The sequence below is a fragment of the Sinocyclocheilus anshuiensis genome, unplaced genomic scaffold (genome assembly GCF_001515605.1).
Source record: "Sinocyclocheilus anshuiensis isolate Anshui unplaced genomic scaffold, SAMN03320099.WGS_v1.1 scaffold322, whole genome shotgun sequence".
NCBI lineage: Eukaryota > Metazoa > Chordata > Actinopteri > Cypriniformes > Cyprinidae > Sinocyclocheilus > Sinocyclocheilus anshuiensis.
In genome coordinates, this window is record NW_015542366.1 from 980,866 (window position 1) to 1,000,811 (window position 19,946).

General features: G+C 38.1%; 3 protein-coding genes across 5 annotated transcripts in view; 1 reads left to right on the forward strand and 2 right to left on the reverse strand.

The window, feature by feature from the left end:
• Positions 1 to 12,961, reverse strand: part of eif5b (eukaryotic translation initiation factor 5B) — a 16,444-nt gene extending 3,483 nt beyond the window's left edge. Inside the window, exons 1-19 of the mRNA XM_016491065.1 lie at positions 12,824 to 12,961; positions 9,866 to 9,985; positions 7,871 to 7,946; positions 7,093 to 7,735; positions 6,430 to 6,647; positions 6,199 to 6,349; positions 6,015 to 6,107; positions 5,834 to 5,920; positions 5,111 to 5,179; positions 4,722 to 5,014; positions 4,519 to 4,626; positions 4,330 to 4,440; positions 4,169 to 4,236; positions 1,634 to 1,775; positions 1,424 to 1,555; positions 1,126 to 1,308; positions 807 to 968; positions 586 to 717; positions 274 to 405 (exon numbers count right to left, since the gene is read on the reverse strand). Coding sequence (XP_016346551.1) covers positions 274 to 405; positions 586 to 717; positions 807 to 968; positions 1,126 to 1,308; positions 1,424 to 1,555; positions 1,634 to 1,775; positions 4,169 to 4,236; positions 4,330 to 4,440; positions 4,519 to 4,626; positions 4,722 to 5,014; positions 5,111 to 5,179; positions 5,834 to 5,920; positions 6,015 to 6,107; positions 6,199 to 6,349; positions 6,430 to 6,647; positions 7,093 to 7,735; positions 7,871 to 7,946; positions 9,866 to 9,985; positions 12,824 to 12,858 — 2,955 coding nt within the window. The 5' untranslated portion in view covers positions 12,859 to 12,961. The remainder of the gene's footprint in view (positions 1 to 273; positions 406 to 585; positions 718 to 806; positions 969 to 1,125; positions 1,309 to 1,423; positions 1,556 to 1,633; positions 1,776 to 4,168; positions 4,237 to 4,329; positions 4,441 to 4,518; positions 4,627 to 4,721; positions 5,015 to 5,110; positions 5,180 to 5,833; positions 5,921 to 6,014; positions 6,108 to 6,198; positions 6,350 to 6,429; positions 6,648 to 7,092; positions 7,736 to 7,870; positions 7,947 to 9,865; positions 9,986 to 12,823) is intronic.
• A 1,339-nt stretch (positions 12,962 to 14,300) lies between these two features.
• LOC107692196 (lipoyltransferase 1, mitochondrial-like) lies at positions 14,301 to 15,756 on the reverse strand. Its single transcript, XM_016491160.1, has one exon. It carries the CDS (start codon positions 15,530 to 15,532, stop codon positions 14,414 to 14,416), a length of 1,119 nt encoding a protein of 372 aa, XP_016346646.1. The 5' UTR covers positions 15,533 to 15,756; the 3' UTR covers positions 14,301 to 14,413.
• Positions 15,757 to 18,322: 2,566 nt separating this feature from the next.
• Positions 18,323 to 19,946, forward strand: part of LOC107692140 (neuropathy target esterase-like) — a 53,914-nt gene continuing 52,290 nt past the window's right edge. For all 3 annotated transcript variants that reach the window (XR_001634619.1, XM_016491069.1, XM_016491070.1), the window contains exon 1: positions 18,323 to 18,384. The gene's annotated coding sequence lies outside the window, so the exon portion shown is untranslated. The remainder of the gene's footprint in view (positions 18,385 to 19,946) is intronic.

Sequence of the window (19,946 nt, forward strand, 5' to 3'; positions counted from 1 at the left end):
TAATGATATATTAGACAGAAAATGTTAAACTGAGACTAATGAGCAAGCTAAAGAAGATGGAGAGTGCCATGCACTCAGGCACTGGCATTCTCAGTGCTGTCAAAATAAAAGTCCTGTTTCTGACACATCAGCCAAACAGATAAACTGATCAGCCAATGCTGATAATTAAAAAAAAAAGCCAAATACTGGCTATTATATCAGCCATGCCGATATACTGTTCAAGAACTATAAAATGGGTTTTATGAGAGTATGTGTGCGTGTTTGAAAGCTTACAGGCACTTTGGATGTACGCAAGAACTCCAGCAGAGCTTCCAGAGAGCCGAGTGTGGAGGCCTGCACATACACACCCTTCTCCTCCAGCTTTATGGCATTCAGAGTCTGTTTCAGCTCCCGGATCAACTCGTCCTATAAACAACCAACATCAGGATGCAGGAAAGGTCGCCAATGTAGCAATACGATGAACTGTTAATTCTGACTTGATTAATATAAGAACAAGAAAAGAGAGGAAAGATAAAGAAAAGTAGAGTGCCTTCTTAGAGACAGAGAGAAGGACATGACATGATTGTTTTGTAAAGTAACAGTTACCTTCAGGACTGGAATTTCATCCTCTTTATGAGCGACGAGGAGAGGCAGACCTGCCAGCGTCTTCTCCAGATCTTTCCCCAGGATCTTGACTCCCTGAGCCGTAGACACTTCTTTATGCTTCTCATACGGATTCTGTATCCAGAGAGAAGAAAAATATAACAAGTGAGATACAAACAAGCTCAGAGTTTACAGCAAACTAAACATATAATTGTGCATAAGACCTTCACTCGGAGCTCTTTCAGGGGTGGTGGGAGGAGCAACCCTCTGATCTGAGTGACGATTGGTCCGTCCACACCGGGGACGATAATAGTCTCGCCCTCCCGCAGACAACCGTTGATCAGGATCACGTCTATCGTCGTACCCATGCCAGGCAGAGCTTTTACCTAAGATGTAGAAGATGGACAGCTGAGGTTATATTACAGCTGGGCTCCATGGGAAGAAAAAACAAAGTATCAGATTTCACAAACTATTGTGATTGAACATACCAAACCAGACTGTTACGATTGGTTAGCAGGAACTCATTTAAGCTTGTTCTCTTACCTCCATGACCTGTGCCCGAAGTTCATCACAATGAGCCAGTCGGCGGGCCAGCATGGTCTGAGTGAGCTCCACCAGCAGGGCGATGAGGTTCCCCATCCCATCACCCGAGTGGGCCGATGTGGGAACCAGGGACACAAACGTACGAGGGTCCTTGTTCTCGTAGAACAGGGCAGCGTTAAGACCCTGAAGATTGCAAGACACATAAGACAGCACTTGTAAAAGTGTGTAAAACTCAATGGGTGACATTTGCAGCTCAACGGTAAAAGGGACTGTACTTTACAAGATGATGACAACAGACCTGCTGCGCAAACTCTACGATGACCGCTTTAGCCCTCTCATCAAACTCATCCTTGGTGTTTTTCTTCTGCTTCTTCAGTGTGGCCACCACGTCTGTGTCTGGACTCTTCTTCCAGTCGTACAGACGGTCAATCTGAGAAAGAAACACATTAGCATTCAAATACTTGCTGCAATCATCAGTGTAAAACATTCGGTAGTCAGTATCTGGGACCTTGTTAAGTGCTACTATGAAGGGGCATTTCTTCTCCTTCAGCAGGTTGATGGACTCAATCGTCTGTGGCTCTAAACCGTGCATGATATCCACCACCAGGATGGAGATGTCACACAGAGAACTACCCCTGTTTCTCAGATTACTGAAGGGTCAAGAAGAGTGTCATTAAACATACAAACACTATAAAAACAGAGTTTAAAAAGCCATGGTTTAATGGTTGACTGATATGGGTTTTTTACAACATCTACATAGTTTATAAATTTGATAACAGCAAGTTAATATTTAATACTAATTTTCATATAAAAACAACCATTAATAACATTTTTTAAATACACACACAACCATTAAAACGTCTGGAATTGGTAAATTTTTTTAAATGTTTTTTTAAAGAGGTCTCTTATGCTCACCAAGGCTGCATTTATTTGATCAAACATACAGTAAAACAGTAGTATTTTGAAATTTTACAATTTAACCCCTTAACTGTCACTCACATTTTTGAACATAGACGTGAAAGTGCACTATCCAAACTTAAATAATTCATGAATGAAAACATTTTGTAACATGGTTTTGATGTACCATTTTCATGGTAATGCAATGTCTGATTTTAAAATGGTTTTCAAAGGATTTTGAGATTTTAAGTTTTCAATTGATATATCATTTCTGATGATTTCTAAAGTGTGATAGAGAAAAAGGCAACAAAGAAGACTTTTTGTGACAAAGGTCAGAACTCCTGTTATGATGTAGATTTTTGAGGTTGTTATGACTCTTGTCATAAATTAATCTATTACTTTTCCAACAATTTTTAACAAAAAACAGTGGTAAAATATCTATTTAGGAGTCTTAGACCTTTCCAACGATATATAGATTGTCATGATTAGATTAGGATTTAATTGTAATATAGTGAAGTAAACTTAAAGTTTACAGTTAAAGAGGTTAAAATAACTATTTTCTATATTAATATTAGGGATCATGATTAGATTAGGATTTAATTGTAATATAGTGAAGTAAACTTAAAGTTTACAGTTAAAGAGGTTAAAATAACTATTTTCTATATTAATATTAGGGATGCACCGATACCGGTCTCCTGTACTCGTACTCATTAAAATGCCCCGATACCAAACGCCGATACCACACAGCATGTGATAAACGCCATATTCAAACAAAGAAACACCAACAACAGAACAACAGACAGCAGAAAGGAGTTAAGGATGTCTACTACGAAGTATATGTATGCAATGAATATAACGTTAAACATTCAGTATTAACGCCTGTATAGCTGATGTGCGCGAGCTGATAAACAAAGCACGCTGAGTGGATTGAGCGCGCGGCGGCGCAGATGCGCGAGCTTGTCGAGTGAATATATCTTTCTCACAGACATCACTGGAAAGTTTGTAGTTCGGTCGGATATGTTAAAAACAAGTAAGTAAAACAATGTACAAGTTACTTAATGGTAGGGAGAGAGCGAGAGAGAGAGAGAGAGAGAGAGAGAGAGAGAGAGAGCGCGTGCGCAATTCTGTAGCTTGCTTGAGTGTTTGTGCATTATATGAGTGGCTTTGGAATAGAAATCGCAGCACGTTTCAGATGGAAAAAAACACGACTTCTATTTCTGAAAATATCAGTTAGGAGAAGTATAACGAGTGGTTCCCTGCATTATAACAGCAAAGCGCATGATTACAGTACTAAGCCGCTGCAATGGAGCAGCAAATTGATACAAATTCATACAAAAAGTTGAGGTTTGCATGAAGCTGGATAAAAGTATGCCCAGGAGACCACAGGCTGTCATTAAGGCTAAGGGTTGCCCGACAAAGTATTCATAGTTGTGTAAATACTGTCATACTAACAGCTGTCTGAATTATTTTGGTTGATTGTAATCTATTACATACCTTTCTATCAGTTATCTAACATTATCAAGATGAATTTGTTCTGACACAGTGTAACTCTTGAGTTCTTGTCATATTTTATTACCATTTTCTAAACTATATCGAATATAATGTGAGAAATGTTGAAGGTGTCTGAATAAATTTTGGTTTGACTGTATCTATTTGATAAATGAAGTTAACCAACTAACATTATACATACCCTTTTGGTTTCTGTACCCAATATTTAAAAAATGTACAAATGCAATAAAAATATCGGTACCGGTACTCGGTATCGGCAAGTACCAAAAATAAAAGTATCGGTATCGGGCGAGTACTGGAAAAAGTGGTATCGGTGCATCACTAATTAGTATATTTTAAAACTACTATCAATGTTAAAAACGGTTGTGCTGCTTAATATTTTTGTAGAAACTGTGATAAATTTTTTTAGGATTCTTTGAAAAATCTAAAAAGAATAGCATTTATTTGAAATAGAAATCTTTTGTATCTTTTTGTAAATGTCTTTACTGTCATTTTTGATCAATTTAATGTGACCTTGCTGAATAAAAGTTTTTTTTTTCCTTTAATTAAAAAAAATTACTCACCCAAAACTTAAATGGTGGTGTATAAAATCTATTACTATTATTTGACACACAAAAATAATAAGTACAGTGTGTACCTGAAGGACTCGTGTCCAGGTGTGTCAATAATGAGCATGCCAGGAACCTTCACGCTCTCTTTGTCAAACTGATGTAAATGGACAAACACATGTCTTAATAACCTTAAAGAATCACATGGGAAAACAGAATGAGAGAATGTAAATTACAGAAAGATACTTACATTTTTCACCATCTTGGTTTGTTCTAATATGGTTTCCAGGGGCACATTAGTGGCTCCGATCTGCTGTGTGATCCCACCAGCCTCACCATCCTGAACATGAGTGTGTCTCAGCTGACAGAACAGAGAAGAAGAAAACAATATAAAAAACAAAAAGGTGCTAAAGTCCACATCAGGCATTTTGAAACGCACCTTATCCAGGATTTTGGTCTTCCCTGTGTCCACATGACCCAGTACACAAACCACAGGAGATCGGAGCTTGTCAAAATTAATGTTCTTCAGGTTTTCCTGCCTTCGTTTCTGCACACAAAGAAAAACACAGTTGAGTCCACTTTGTTTACTAAAATGTGCATAAATATGTACACTTTGTATAGTGCCAAAGACTGTATGTGTACTTCTATGCGTCTCTTGGCCTTGTCATAAAGTATCTCCTCTTTGCTTCGGTCATCATCCGATTCGCTCTCGCTGCTCGACTCGGAGCTCGGCTCTTTTCTTGCTTTATTTGTGGTCATCTTGACACTGCTGTCTTTTTTGTCCTCTTCATCCTCACTCTCCTCCTCTCCTTCATCCTCTTCTTCCTCTTCATCATCATCCTCCTCTTCTTCCTCACTGCCGTTCTCTTGGTCTTCAGCAGGTTTTTGTGTTGCCGGAGTAGTTTTCTTCACCTCGATGTGAACCTTCTTCATCTCTGTGAATGGCAAATTAATCACTCACTACAAACTACCACCAAATTACTTTAGATTTTAAAAGACATGTATCCGTGGGAAAGCATCTTTACACCCACCTTTCTCCTCATCGCTGGCCATGGCCTCCCAGTCGTCCAGATCAGCAGCCTCTGCTTTTGGCTCCTTAACTGTTGCAATGAAAATGTTAGAATTTAGAGTTAGCTATTCTTGTTTACAGCCATAAATTATGAACAGACAAATCCTTATCCATGATCAGCTTTACAAGTCTATAAAAGTATTTTCACTTATATACTTTTTTTTTTTTTTTTTTACAATAATGCAGAAAACGTGGCCAGAATTGTGGAATCCAGGCATAAAAACTGAATTTACTGTACCGTGTGCAATGTCAAATTCAAATTACAATATAGACTGATATAAGTAATTAAACCACAAACAGGACTATCAGCATGTCAAAAACTCACAGAAACTCAAAGGTTTTTACAACAGACCATCAAAATAAAAATCTGCTAACTTGAAATTATGATAGAAATATTACTATTGTGCAGTAAAATGTACTTCTATAAGTAGCAGTAATAGTAATAGCAATAATAATAAGCAACAGTTTAGATGATAAAAAAAAATATATATATAAATATTTTATATATTTCAATTTACACTCAAGTTTTTATAAAGTCAAGTTTTGTTGTGAAGCATTGTAACTGACAAAAATAATGGCTAAAGTTTCTTAATGGCTAAAATGTAATTAAGACACCAACATGGAAATCCAGAAAAAATAAAACACATTTCAAAGGGCCCTAAATTTGAGACATTGAAGTATTTACCTTGCTCCGCTTCAGGTTTGTCCACTTCCATCTCTGTTGTGATTGGCTGAGGTGTCTCTATTGTGGGTGATGTCACTTCTGAAGTTTCTAATATAAGCAAAGATAATGTTAGGACGTTTTTAACCATCCTTGATTATGACAGGTACATACAAAGAGCAAGAAATAGGTGTCGGGATCAAACCTTCAGGAGTTTGTGCTGTTGGCTTCTTTTTTCTCTTATCAGAGTAAACAGGCTTCTTCTTTGGCATTGCGTCTTTGGATGGCACTTCAACACCTGAGAAGAAGCCAATTACACCGTAAGGTAAAAAAAAAAAAAAAAAAAGTAATAGTTCTTTCATCGTAACTGCTACCAGCCATGTTCTCACCCTGAGCCTGCAGCGCTCGCAGCGTGGCTTCTGCTCTGGCTCGAGCCTCTTTCTGGGTCTTGGTAAGGAGCTTTCCCTCCTTCTTTAGCCTTTCTTTTCTCTCCTTATCCTTTTGTTTCTTCTTTTCTTTCCTCTCGGCCTCTAGACGCTCCTGTAGATGAAGGTTTCAGAGATGAAGGAACCATAATGATTTTTGACACCATGAGCTTGAGTGACTGTTTTTCCACTGACCTGCTCCTGTCTCTGAGCCTCCAGCTCCTCCAGTCGTCTCTGTCTCTCCTCCTCTTCTCTTCTGGCTTTTTCCTCCTCCTCCTTCATTTTGGCCAGGGCCTCTTGCATTGCTCTCACTGTTGCTTTGCTGGGACCCTTTTTCTTGTCCTTCTCTTTCTCCTCCTTCTCGCCTTTCTTCTTCTTCTTGTCCTTTTTCTTTTTATCACCCTCAGCCTCCTCTGTGGAAAAGCAGAGGAAAGAGGAACATGAATGCTTAGGACTTTCTGATATATTATATATACACATTTCTTATAGAGTGTGTTTGACTAATATATTAATCACCCCTTGCCTTATGACTTGCGACTATTAGAACATTAAGACTTCAGTAGCAAAAATAGCATTAGAATTGGTAACTTTGAATCATTTCCATGAAACAGTTGATTCAAAAAATCATGCGGAATTATTACTTTTTTTGTGTGAGGAAAAAAAAGAATCAATATATACAAAATCACGTCTGTGGGTTTGAATAAAGGTTTTCCTTCATTCTAGAAAATACATGAATACATATATATCAAGTTTTTTATGTCAGTTTTGATCATTTTAATGCATTCTTGCAGAATATATATATAAAAAAATCGTATTAAATTGTACTATGCATAAACAGCCCTGAGGGGACAATCTCACCTTCTCCCTGGACATCAGCTCCATCCTGCTCCACTGAAGCCGCTGCCTCGATTTTCTTGCTCTCTGTTGAAGGTGTGGTAGCAGGTTTCCCTGGTTCCTTCTTTAAGTCCTCCTCTTCTTTCTCTTTCTTAGCCCTCAGCTTGGCCTTCTCCTCCTCTTTCTTCTTCCTCTCCCTCTCTTTTTTCTCTGCTTTCTTCTGCGCGGCTGTCTTCACCTTGAAGGCCGATTCTTCTCCATCTTCCTCGCTGGCTGGTTTGGCTTTGGCTTTTCCTTTCTTCTTGTGTGCGGCTTGAGAATCATCGTCTGATTCATCATTGTCAGCCGCTCCTCCACCCTTCTTCGCACCATTATCTTCATCATCCTCCAAGTCAGACACACCCTTTTGGCCACCTTTGTTTTTAGCCATAGGTTTCTGCCATGACTGTGAGCCCTCGTCCTCAGAGTCTGAAGCAGGACCAGCAGGAGCGGGAGCCGCCACCGTCTTGGTGTCTTTCGTCCTGCTCTCGTTTTCCATGTTGTTTTGACCCTGATCTTCATCACCTTCCTCATCCTCCAGATTTGCCTTTTTTCCCTTCTTGGCCTTCTTCTTGTCTGCTTTACTCAGAGTGGGCTCAGGTTCAGCTTCCGCTACTGAATCGGATTTCTAAGACAGAAAAACATGTGGAGAAAATGCTGTCAGTGGTACGTGACTCTTGTAATATTGGCACTATTAGAAGAGAGGAAAACAAAAGACAATGTGTGATGAACGTGCTTATCAGTTTGTGTTACTGAAGAATACCTTTTCTGCCTCTTTAAATTTTTCTCCTTGGTTTTCTAATGAGAGTACCTCCAGTTCTTTCTGGATGTCATCCTCACTGCAAGTAAAAGTTCATTAATTCCCAAACACTTACACTAACGTTCAAAAGGGTCGACAAGATTTTTTTTAATACTTTTATTTTGCAAGGATGCATTAAATTGATCAAAAGTGACAGAAAAGACGTTTATAATGTTACAATAGATTTGTATTTTTTTTATTAAGTGCCTTTTTGACTGTTTTATGTATCAAAGAATCCTGAGAAAAATGTGTCACAGTTTCCACAAAAATATAACGCAGCACGACTGCTTTAAATGTTGATGATGATAATAATAATAATAATAAATGTGTCTTGATCAGCAAATCAGCATATTAGAATGATTTCTGAAAGATCATTTGACACAGAAGACTGGAGTAATGATGCTGAAAAATCACACAGGAATAAATTATTTTAAAATATATTACAGTATACGGTAGTGCTGAGCGGTATACCGGTTCATGCCGAATACCGGTGTTTATTTTTGTTATGATATGAATTTTTAAAATACCGCAATACCGGTGTATGTCGCTTAAACAACGTTCGGAACGAGACATTGTTTGTAAGGGGTCCCTTTTCACTGTTGCACTGTCGTGAGGGAACAGCTGTATGTGTTACTAACGCCTGTTTCACACATACTCCGTCTGCAGTGCATTGCGTTTTTTTTTTTACGCACCCATGTTAAAGGATTAGAGCTTTCACACTGCACGCGGTTGCGGTCCGTCAGTGCGTTCCAGGTGCGGCACGTCTGCAGCAGTGCAGCGATCGTTTACGCACCGAGTCTATTTTTGCTGTGCTGCACGCGCTGAATTAAAGTGACAGCGCATTGTTGGCAGTAAAAATTAACATGGATTGACACGGAAATTTAGTAATTTCACAATAAATAGATATAATTAAAGTCTACTGTGTTTCACAGGCTTTTTGGCTAGGTTTAAAACAAATAAAAGTGCACTTTTAGATAAACAAGGCAACATATGCACTTGTGTCTTGTGGAGGTAGAAAAACAAAGTGCTTTAAGACCCGCGGGACTGTTTGTAATAAAGATTTAAATGTAAAAGGCACAAGAGCCGACTGTTTCTGTCAGTGGTAAGTTTTAATTTAAAATATTTGTGATAGCCTAACACAAGAAAGTAAAAATAGGTATGCTGTGTTTAAATGTTTCCACTTGCTTGAGCAACTTAATATACAAAGGCACGAGAGCCGACTGTTTCTGTCAGTGGTAAGTTTTAGATTGAGCAACTTTCAGACCCTTTAGGGGCTTTTTTCCATAGAATATTCATACCGACAAACCTACCGACTTTTTTGGATAAACCTTAGCTATGGTTCAGTTGGAAGATTTCGCCAGTGCTGTCCCGCGAACGCGAGGTCTGACTTTCCCGGAGAAGTGTCACCTCTCTCGGCGTCTGTGTAGTGAGCGGCAGAGAAGCAGTGCTTTCAGTTGGCCGCACTGCAGCCGACTCGTCAATAAACGAGTACAAAACAGCGTTTCCTAGCACCTGTCGCTTACTGATTGTTTGGAATTATAAATATGAGCGTAGTTCATCTGTTAATATCACATGCACTTTTTTGTTTGTTGTTTTTTTTAGTTACTCATACACAGGCAGTGCGCTGCGTGAGACAAAAAAGTAATATAGCCAAAACAACCGCATAGCCGCTCTTTAGTGTAGATGCATGTTGATTTTATCAGACCGTGAAACCAGTATAATTTTGAAAAATACCGTGATATAAATTTTTGGTCATACCGCCCAGCACTAGTATACGGTTATTTTGAGTGGTTACAATATTTCATAATATTACGGTCTTTTTTTTGTATTTTTGATCAAATAAACAGCTTTTATAAGCATAAGACACTTTTTCAAAAACATTTAAAAAATCTTTTGAGCAGCACTGTATAACAAGAGAAAATCTCTTCAGGATTATTAACTATCAGCGTGAAGACCTACTCAAAGTCATCTTTCTTTTCTTTCTTTTTCTTGCTCTTTGATTTGCTCTGCTCCTTGCCTGCTCCTGCTCCTTCAATTTCAGCTGCAAGTGCGTCAATGTCAACTCCGTCGTCTTTGGCACTATGAAAAGCAGAAAAGAATAGATTACATTTTTCACTACTGTACGTTTTTAAAAACAAATATTTGCCATATTACAACCACTACATTGAGCTATACTTATATACTGGGCCATAAGTTCTTTACAGCATAAGACTGAGAAACTTTACATACTTTTTTCCATGTCTTTTAGATTCAAGGTCATCTACATGCTAGTGTACTTCTAAAAGTTGATTTAATTTTAATGACAAATTTAAACAAAATTAATGTTTGCCTCTTCCAGGACAACGGACCAGAGCAATGAGGACTCATTTTGCATAACCAATTTTTCTCCAATCAAATGCTTCACCCCCAAAGCCACTTGCCTACCCAAAAGTCCTATTTGAACAGGAAATATGTCAATACAAGAAAGATGTACTTGGTGATTTCACAGGGTTTAATGATGTACATTTAGGATAGAATATTTTGCATTTAAATCAAATTAGAAATGCTTTGAGAAAGCAAATACAAATGTACACAAACCACAACAAATATTTGATGAAATCTGGTTAACATGCATGTACAGTGCAATAAAACAATTAACCTGAGAAAATGCAGACCACCAGAAATGATTAACTAAGCAAGCGGCCAGGAAAACTCACACCTGTTACCAGAGATTTAGAAACAACAGGATGTCCATTACTCAATTTTGATTTTCACTAAAAGGACTTCTATTATACACTAGTGGTGTTAAGAGAATACATTTTTATAACTAAACAATAAGCATTACACCAGCAGTACAGATGCATAATACACCCCTAAACACCACTCTAGATAACCAATGAAAGCACATAGCAATATTTACAACAATATATGCACAAAAAATGAGGAAAATAAACACCTAAACTCAAATAGCTTACCTATCATGTCAAACACAGCAATGATGAGGAAGTGAACTTGTGCTGCTTATATAGTGGAGCCTAAAGCCCTCCTTGCGTGCTTGTTGCATCAGAAAGGGAAAATCACAGTCGTGACAGGGCAGAGCCGTCACACATAAACCTGCTGCCCTCAGCAAGCACAGAGCAGGTGATGAAACCACCAGTTAATAGATGGACAGATGACTTGAATGAATGGAGAAGAGATGGAGGAATGTTTAATAAAGCTTAAAATATATTTTAGCAGACCATGGTTCTTTGATGCAATAAAAAGCCTTTTTTCCCCGAAGGCAATAATAGTCTTTAAGTAACAGGTAATCTTGTTTTGATGCTACTGAAAGTCGATAATTCATGGCTGGACCACATGACATCTTTTGAGATTACCGGAACAAGAAATGACATGGCAACCAGCACTGAAGGGTTAGCACAGGTTAACACTCTCATTAGAGCGGTAATCAACTTAACCACCAACCACAAGGCCAAAAGACCAAGAATCAGCTCAGCATCAGACCCAGATAAATGTAGCCATTCAAGCGAATGAGTTCAGAGAGGGAAAGGAAACGTTGGACGTAGCAACAGTAACTAAGGGGGGCAAGGTTTTTGAAGGGTCAATTAACTACAGAATAACTTACTCCACTCTGAACCAGATCAAAACCAATGGGGGAAAAAAAACACCAAAATCATTATGCCAAATTTTAGTCTAACCAAAAAAAAATATATATATAAATACAATATATGGATAATATATGTACAAACATATATAGAGAGAGAGAGAGAGAGAGAGAGAAAGAAAGAGAGAGAGAGAGAGAGACACATTACTTAAAGGGGCGCTTGTCAAAGGAGGGGGCTTTGTAGAAAACGAAGCGTTTGAGAGAGGCGGGGCATAGAGGACCTACAATAATGTATAGTATTTTAAAAATAATGTGTTTTTTGAACATTAAAGCATGTCAACATATTCTGTTACACCAAATACACAAAATAATGATCTTTAAAATAGCATCATATGACCCCTTTAAGTCATCAATGACTTGTTAATAGATTCCCTAATTCCAGATATGTGGCCAAATATAGTCAAAAATGTATTATCATTTTACAAAATACATGGATGACCTTACAGACAAGTAAATTTCAGAAGTTCCAGCAACCCTCGACAGAATACACAAAAACAGTACAGCTGAAATTTTTTAAATACAATCTGGATCAAATTATTAATAATCATAAGTCCTCAGTATTGTCTAAGCTTTACAAGTGCAGTCCAATTGAACATTTAACAATCACATCCCTTGATCTCAGTGGGAAAGCCCAAGTCAGCTAGTGACAGACTGCCAGAGTCCTGGAAGAATTTTACCATATTCACAAGTTGAGATTTCTGACTGTCACCATTTCTACACGACCAAAGGTCGATGGCATCCCATAGAAGAGCGTTTTACTGAAGACAATGCGCAGGGCAACACAATGGAAACGGATGAGGTTGCACTGCCAGGCGAGAAATCAGATACCGCTTGTAACACATAAAAGCCACTGCCCTTAAATACTAAGGTCTTCTGTGCTCGGACAGCGTCTGATATCAGAGCAGATGTGAAGTGCAGCTAATCTAACACTCACAGCTGCTGGATCTCGACTCAGGAGGGCTGGCAAGACCTGCTCGTTTCTCATTTTTAAGTAACAAACGTGACAAACACGCTAAATTACCCAATCACTCCGTTGTCTAGACCTACATAATTAAATGTGAGTGATGTCCTGATGTTATTGCTCTAGTTAAACGGTCAATATCGTAATGAGGAAAACAGGCCTAGTTACAGCGGCACATGAACTCATGTCCATCAGAAGCTAGCCAGGTGGCTAACAGTGTGTCTCCTCAAACATTAACCTGTCATGACTATAAACAGCACGATCGTTTTGCTGTTAACGGAGTCCGTGTTACGCATTCGCCCGTGTCCTAACTTACCCGTCATCTCCCTTATTTTTCTGTTTCTTTCCCATTATATCTGTATGGCTGTAACCTCCTCGTTGCGGTGCAGCGTAGTCTTCTTCTTCTTCTGGTGTTTTATGGCGGTTTGGCAAACCAGCGAAAGAGGTGCATTACCGCCACCAAAGCTGATTTACGCCCATGAGTTACATCTATTCTCGTGCTCCATTGTTAGGTGCAGCGTAGTCAGTGTAGCGCTTCAAGTTAGTCACGCTCTCATTGCGCATGCGCACTTGACCATGATCTTTAGCGCACATGGATAGTTTATACAGCTGCATATAAAGAGAAAAGTTGCAGTTTGTATGCAATTTCTGGATATTTGACTTAAGTATAATTTCGTTTTTGTGCATTTTTTAATAAACCACACAAGCGACAAAGAAGAAGCTATTTTAAGAATATGAAATTATTGGCCATCCATATGATATACTAGTCCGTGCTAAACTGCGCTTTTACGTCACGAGGAGAGCGACAGGAGTGCTGCGCATGGCAAACATGTTACTAGCTAAATATATGACAAAACCATAATTTACAAACTTTAAATAATTTTTTACACACATATGTGTGTATATATAATTTACATATTTAATCTAAAGACAGACAGACAGACGGACAGATAGACAGACACAGACAGATAGACAGACATAGATAGATAGATAGATAGATAGTTGGATGGATGGATAGATAGATTCAAAAAAAATTGGGGGGGGATTAATATCAATATAGTATTATTAATAATCTAATACAATGTGTATTTATATTTTATTCGTATTAAAGTATAAAACAATATCTTAATATTTTTCATATAATTTATTATTAATATAAACTTCATTACTTTATTATTGCTCTATTAATACTTGCAAGCATGTAATCATTCCAATTAATTATATGTGAATTATGTCGGCAGAAATGTTTGCTTCAAATTTCAAAGTATTTCAACAGTTTCATCATACACTGTAAAAAAAATTCCATAAAATTTACGGTAAAAAAACGGCAGCTGTGGTTGCCGGAATTTTACTGTAAAAAATACGGTAGCAACGTTTTAGGTTTTACGGTTTTAACTTAAATTTACAGTTAAATACCGTAATTTCATTAACTGATATAATGTTAATATACCAACCTATTGAAGCACTGAAATCTGTTTTGTACCTTTGTAATACAGATAACCACCAAATGCAGGTGGTGATGAGAAAGTCACATGATGAACCAAAGCCCATCACAAGCAGCTTTTATATAATAACATATATAGAAGGTGCACAGTGTCATTCACACAAATGCTAAACACCATCATGGTAACACACATGAAACTGAAATAATGCAATAAACATTCATTTAACAACATTAGGTGTAACACACAACCCTAATATACAAAACTGATAAGAAAAAACTAAGAAGAAACATAGTTTACAGTCTTTTACCGTTAAATTCACGGTCATTTTTTACAGTGTAGAATTAGCGGCGTTATTTGTGTTTTTCATATAAAATCTCTGTATGTGTGGGTAAAGTGTGACTGTGCAGGAGACCACTTTAAAGTTTTTGAAACAAGTATCACATTTCTGGTTTCATTTTTATTCACATTACTGAAACCACACCAGCACACAATCTATGAATCTTCTCAGCAACATCACCTGTCATTGAATGAGTTCTCATGAATGCCGCCATCAGCACTGCGGCTTCATTCGGACAGTATTTGCTGCCATTCAGAGTTGATGTAAACTCATTCACCATCTCTGAAGGAAGCCAGTCTTCTGGGATTTTCACAGCACATTGTTCTACAGCACCATTTTTGATGTCCATATCAAGCTTAATATTCACATCATCCACCACTAAAGATGTGCAAACACTGAATTTTGGAGTTCTGCCATAAATCCACTCCCATGTCTGCAGGTCCTGTGCCATCTTATGAATGCCAGGCATGAGATATTCATGAGTGGGGTCCACTGGGATGACTGGGCTGTCAAAGCCAAATTCATTATTGTACTGGGAAGCAATAGCATCCATGATAGTATTGGAGTCAAGAGTGGGATCCACATCCAAAAGGTTCCTGACAGGGGAAGGAACGCTTGGGGTAGCATTGCTCTTGATAACTTCAGAAGTGTTACTCTTCAGGACTGAGGACAATACTGAACGGTCAACAGAACACAGTAATGTACAGTGATGATATGCAGAGGTTCTGCCTAATTTCGCAGCAGTGCCTGAAATCTTGTGATGGCCATTTAACAAAATATCAAACCTGTCTGTTGCTGCGACATCTAGATCGGGTCTCAGTGTCTTTAATGCACTAGTAACGACTTTGAGATTTCTGTGACGGTCGTATTTCTTCTTGGAGGTGAAGAAGGTCATGTTGATGTTTCCAAAATCATGGTAAACCGTCCCGCCTCCACTGCGACGCCTCGCTAGCGGGATCCCCAAGCGTCTCATCAATGGCAGGTTACACTCCTGCCAGGGGTTTTGATGCCTTCCTATGACAACCACGGGCGAATTTCTCCATAATAACAGCACGCTTCTGTTTTGCAGATCAACGTGATCGTGAATCCAGTCTTCTAAGGCCAGGTTCTCAAATATGCCAGTTGACGCAGATTTTAGGATGATACCAGCTTTTCCCATCTCATCGAAGAAGGTTGACAAAGTGCTTTTGAGACGAGCTGATCCAGAGAGGACGCATGCCCTGCTTGACAGTCTCAAAATCATCGCTGACTTTTAAACTTTCGGAAAGTCTGTAAGGCACTAATACACCACTGATTATTAATTTCTGCTGTGTGTAGCGAAAACGTTTGGACAATAATGCACATGAAATCCCGATCTACACAGTTTATGCACTGTCTATTTCCACGCATGCAGCAGCTGAACCATAGACTGTAAAAAAGCTGAACATTAGCATCAACAACCGGGTCGACACGATCCCATTTCCTAACAAAGCATAATAAAAGTCTTGCACGAAGCAAAATTGAGTCGAATTTTAAATATATGCAATAAGTACAAAATAAAAGAATATGTCACGACGACATAAAAACACAAAAAGTTGTAATGTCTTTATAATTGAATAGAGTACAAAAATGTAATAGTGGTGCATTTATTTTGACATGTTCTAGAAGCAGGCGTTTGATTTGTTGTTGTTCAAAGTGCTACCAGTTGCCAATTTAGCAATTTTGTTGCTAAATTTAGCAACTTTTCAGACTACCCTAGCAACTTTTTCTTCCAAAAGCACCTAGCAACAAATTTAGCTATTTTTTAAAATTTATTTGGCAGCTTTTAGCAACGTTTGATAAGTGACTCAAATGATAAAAAGGCACAATTTACCATTTAAATTACACAAAAAGAGGAAACCAAAGATGCCTAGCAGTACACACGTTACAGGAATTAAGTTAGCTGCTATTTGCAATTGTTTAATTTAATAGTAATAATAATAATAATTGAATACTGTTATTTTTCATCTATGAGACACTTTGTTAGTAGCTTGTACCTGTGATTGTTGATGAGTTAGTACACTGTAAGAAAAATATGCAGAAAAATGGAAAAGGTGCTAGTAACTTTCCAGGACATTATCCATTATAACCCGAAAACACAAAATACAATGCGTAATTAAAAATGCAGGTACAAAAACCTGCTTTAGCAACTTCCCCTGAAAATTAGTTGGCAACACTGAGTGCTACTCAGATTTGTGCGTCTCACCGTCTCATTTTACCTAAAAAAACATCTGCGGGTTCTAACTGTGTTCGGAGAGCTACGATTATCACATTTAAATTCTATTAAATATGGTTATAATCAGGGATTAAAATTAACTTTTTTACTCACCAGCCAATTTGGCTACTAAATTTTTAAGTTACCGGCCATTCATAACTTCTACCAGTGTTTATAAGCAACACAGCACGCGAGTGAGAATAACGCGATATCCGCCTTCGATCTCGTTGGTAGCTGCTCCACTTCGAGAGGTCAGAACTGTCCGTCTTGACTGCGCTTATTTCACTCCTCCCCTCACTGCAGCCGCCTGCTCTCGCCAACATTTTAGGCAAGGCGAGGCGCATCTCAAACAAGCCTACTGTTAAGTGAGTCATTGCGAATGAACCGAATCATTTAAACGGTTGATTTTGCTCAGAGACACAAAACAGCGCTGTGTTTGGAATGTTTTCTGTTGGCGAAATAACACAAAAACAGCCAATATGGTGTCTAAAACGTAAGTCTCTTGATATTAACTTATTGATTATTGAACTGCTGTATAAAATCAATATCACATTTGTAACCATGCTGATTTTTTTTTAAACGGCACACTTCGTGTGATATTAACTATATGAATTGATATAAATATATAAATTTTCCAACCCCCTTATCTTGAATTATGTGATCATTCGTAATGCATATTAACAGACCGAATCATGCAATGAAAGAATGCACTCTAAATGCGCACAGCACAAGTTAGTCTAACCAGACTACATCACGTCGCGTATGCGTGCACTTTGTAACTTAGGTGTGTTTTGTTTGGTTTTTGCAATATACTCGATAATGTCATGATGTCTCACGAGTTCAGTATTTGCGCTAAACCTGCACAGATTTGGCTTGCATGATTTGACAGCGTTACCCGCCACAGCTGATTTTTACCCGCATTTGGCGGGTTGGCGGGTGTTAATTTCAAACCCTGGTTATAATACTTCTACATTTAGAATCACAAAAACCCTCATTTGGTGTCTGTCTCACTGTAAGCAAGCAGTGTGTGTTTAAAGATCACCACTAGGTGGTACTAGATCATTCCTAATGCATAATGTAGTTTGACGGCTGTAATGTGATCACTACAAAATCCGTTACTTCTCTCCGGGTGGTTAATGATTGAGATTCAGAATGAGTTTACGAAATTACTAAATTCAATCAGCATGAAAGCATTTTGGTAAATGATGTGCATTCTGATCAGTTAACTCGTATCGTACCCGCGTCCCCTTAAGTTAATATCTGACTTATTCAGACAATTTGATCTTCCTTGAAACAAACTGCTCTTATCTCAGCTCGGTTCCTGGCATAGATCAGAGTTAGTGATATATATTACCTTAAATTTAGATTTTGCTTTTCTATAAGCTTGCTTATATGTAGGATGGTTCCTGAATTGCTACTTTGACCTTATTACTTCACACCATATGTTGTAAATATTACAACCGTGAGTTATAATTGTATATTAGTTAATCATATTTCTTCAATAGAAGACTCAGTAAATCATGTAGTATGGTTTGTACAGTCTAAAAAGCTGCAAATAGGCTAATAAAATCTTAACTTTTTAAATAAGTAAAAATTTCAAGTGTTTCTGCAATGACTAAATCATAAAACACATAAACTATGTCATGAATTTATGTCAGTAAGTTAAAGAATAAGAATGTTTTGTAAAAAACAACAACAGCGGGGAGGGAATCCGTAAAAGAAAATTGTCTGAAATCTGATTGGTCGGTTTGTCATCTCTGATTGGTTGTTGCACTAACTGGGCGGAGTCTACGCAGAGCTCTGAGCGGATATTTCCGGTTATGACCGTTGTTTGACAGATCAGGACGGACCGTCGCTTTCAGGTATGGTTATCATCCAAACATTATGTACAGTTTACTGGTTATCTGGATTATGTGAGAGAACAGTGTATATTTGGTGTTAGTTTAGAGTGTGTGTACCGTGAGTGTTTCCCGGTCGAGGCCGTAGATGGTGCGTTGTGTTGATCTGCGGAGGTCACCGCACAGCATCACCGCCAACAGCAGCCCGCCGGCCGGACCACTTTACAGCACTGAATACAGAGAGAAAACATCGGCTGAGTCATGGCCTTCAATAACGGACAGATATGGATTTTTTTTTTTTTTTAATGCATATTGGTTTAGCTGTCATCTGGGCTTGTTTGCTGACATGTTTGAACCCATGATCAGCTGAGACATCCATGTGATGCTCTTTCAGTATAACTACTAGCAACTCATGAGGTGTGCTGCGTGCATATCACATAGTGGTGGTGATCAGCATAAATGATGTTTCATGGATTCTGGCTTCTCGAGTATAATGTGCTTTAGCAGCTTGTGGCTACAGCATGTGATAGTCTTTGGGCAGTGGAAGATACAAAGATCTGTATGCTGGACAAGCGGGCACTTTAGTGTCCCATTACTGAGCCAAGGTACTAATTTGGCTAGCTGTCCATTTACTATTAGATAAGTTAGACAAAGTATTTATAAAATGAATGTAGCTAGTTTTAAAGACACCAAATGTTGGCATCATTCGTTAAAATGGTGGTTTGTGGTCCATCACACCTCAGACAGCTTGGCCTTCTTGACTGTATCTGTTGTTTATTAAAATCATACTCTCACAATTTTGTCATAATAGGCTGAATTGATGTTAGATTAGCTAATTTGAATAACAAAAACATAAGTCCCGCTTTTAAGGACAGGACAGACTTTTTTTGTCAGGTCAGCCATTCAAGCATTTTTTTTTTTTTTACAGAGACACCAAAATCAAAATGAACGTTTTAGTTTAGCCCCCCCAAAAAAAACAAAAATTAGGGTAATTGGGTGACTGAACTCTGTATGCCGTTCAGGGTGTCATGTACAGCTGAACACATTTTAGATAATTCTGCTATGGAATTATTTGTGGTCATGGTGAAGTTTGTACACACACTGCTGATATGTTTACCTGTTGTAGCTTATACACCTCATGTGTAAAAAAATGTACACTGACTGACACAGTCAAAACACTATCTGAGAAGCACCAATTTTTCAGTCAGTGGTTTTTGCCCTCCAAAACTATCTTGGCTGAAACTGAAAAATCTTTTTTTTTTCTCGCTGTTTTGGCTGAACATTTTAGGTTGTTGATTTTTTTTTTAGGTTGTCAAAGTTGGCAACTGGTAACCTTTTTGAAGATTAAATAAATGAAAATTCTGTAATCATTTACTCATCCTTCTTCTATCTTCTGCTGAACATAAAAGAATATACTTTGAACAATGTTGGTAACCAAAGAGTTGCCGATCCTTGCTGACTTCCATTATATGGAGAAAAAAAAATACTATGGACGGCAATGGGGACCAGAAACTGTTTGGTTACCAACATTTTTCAAAATATCTTCTTTTGTGTTCAACAGAAGAAAGAAACTCATAGGGCTGCAC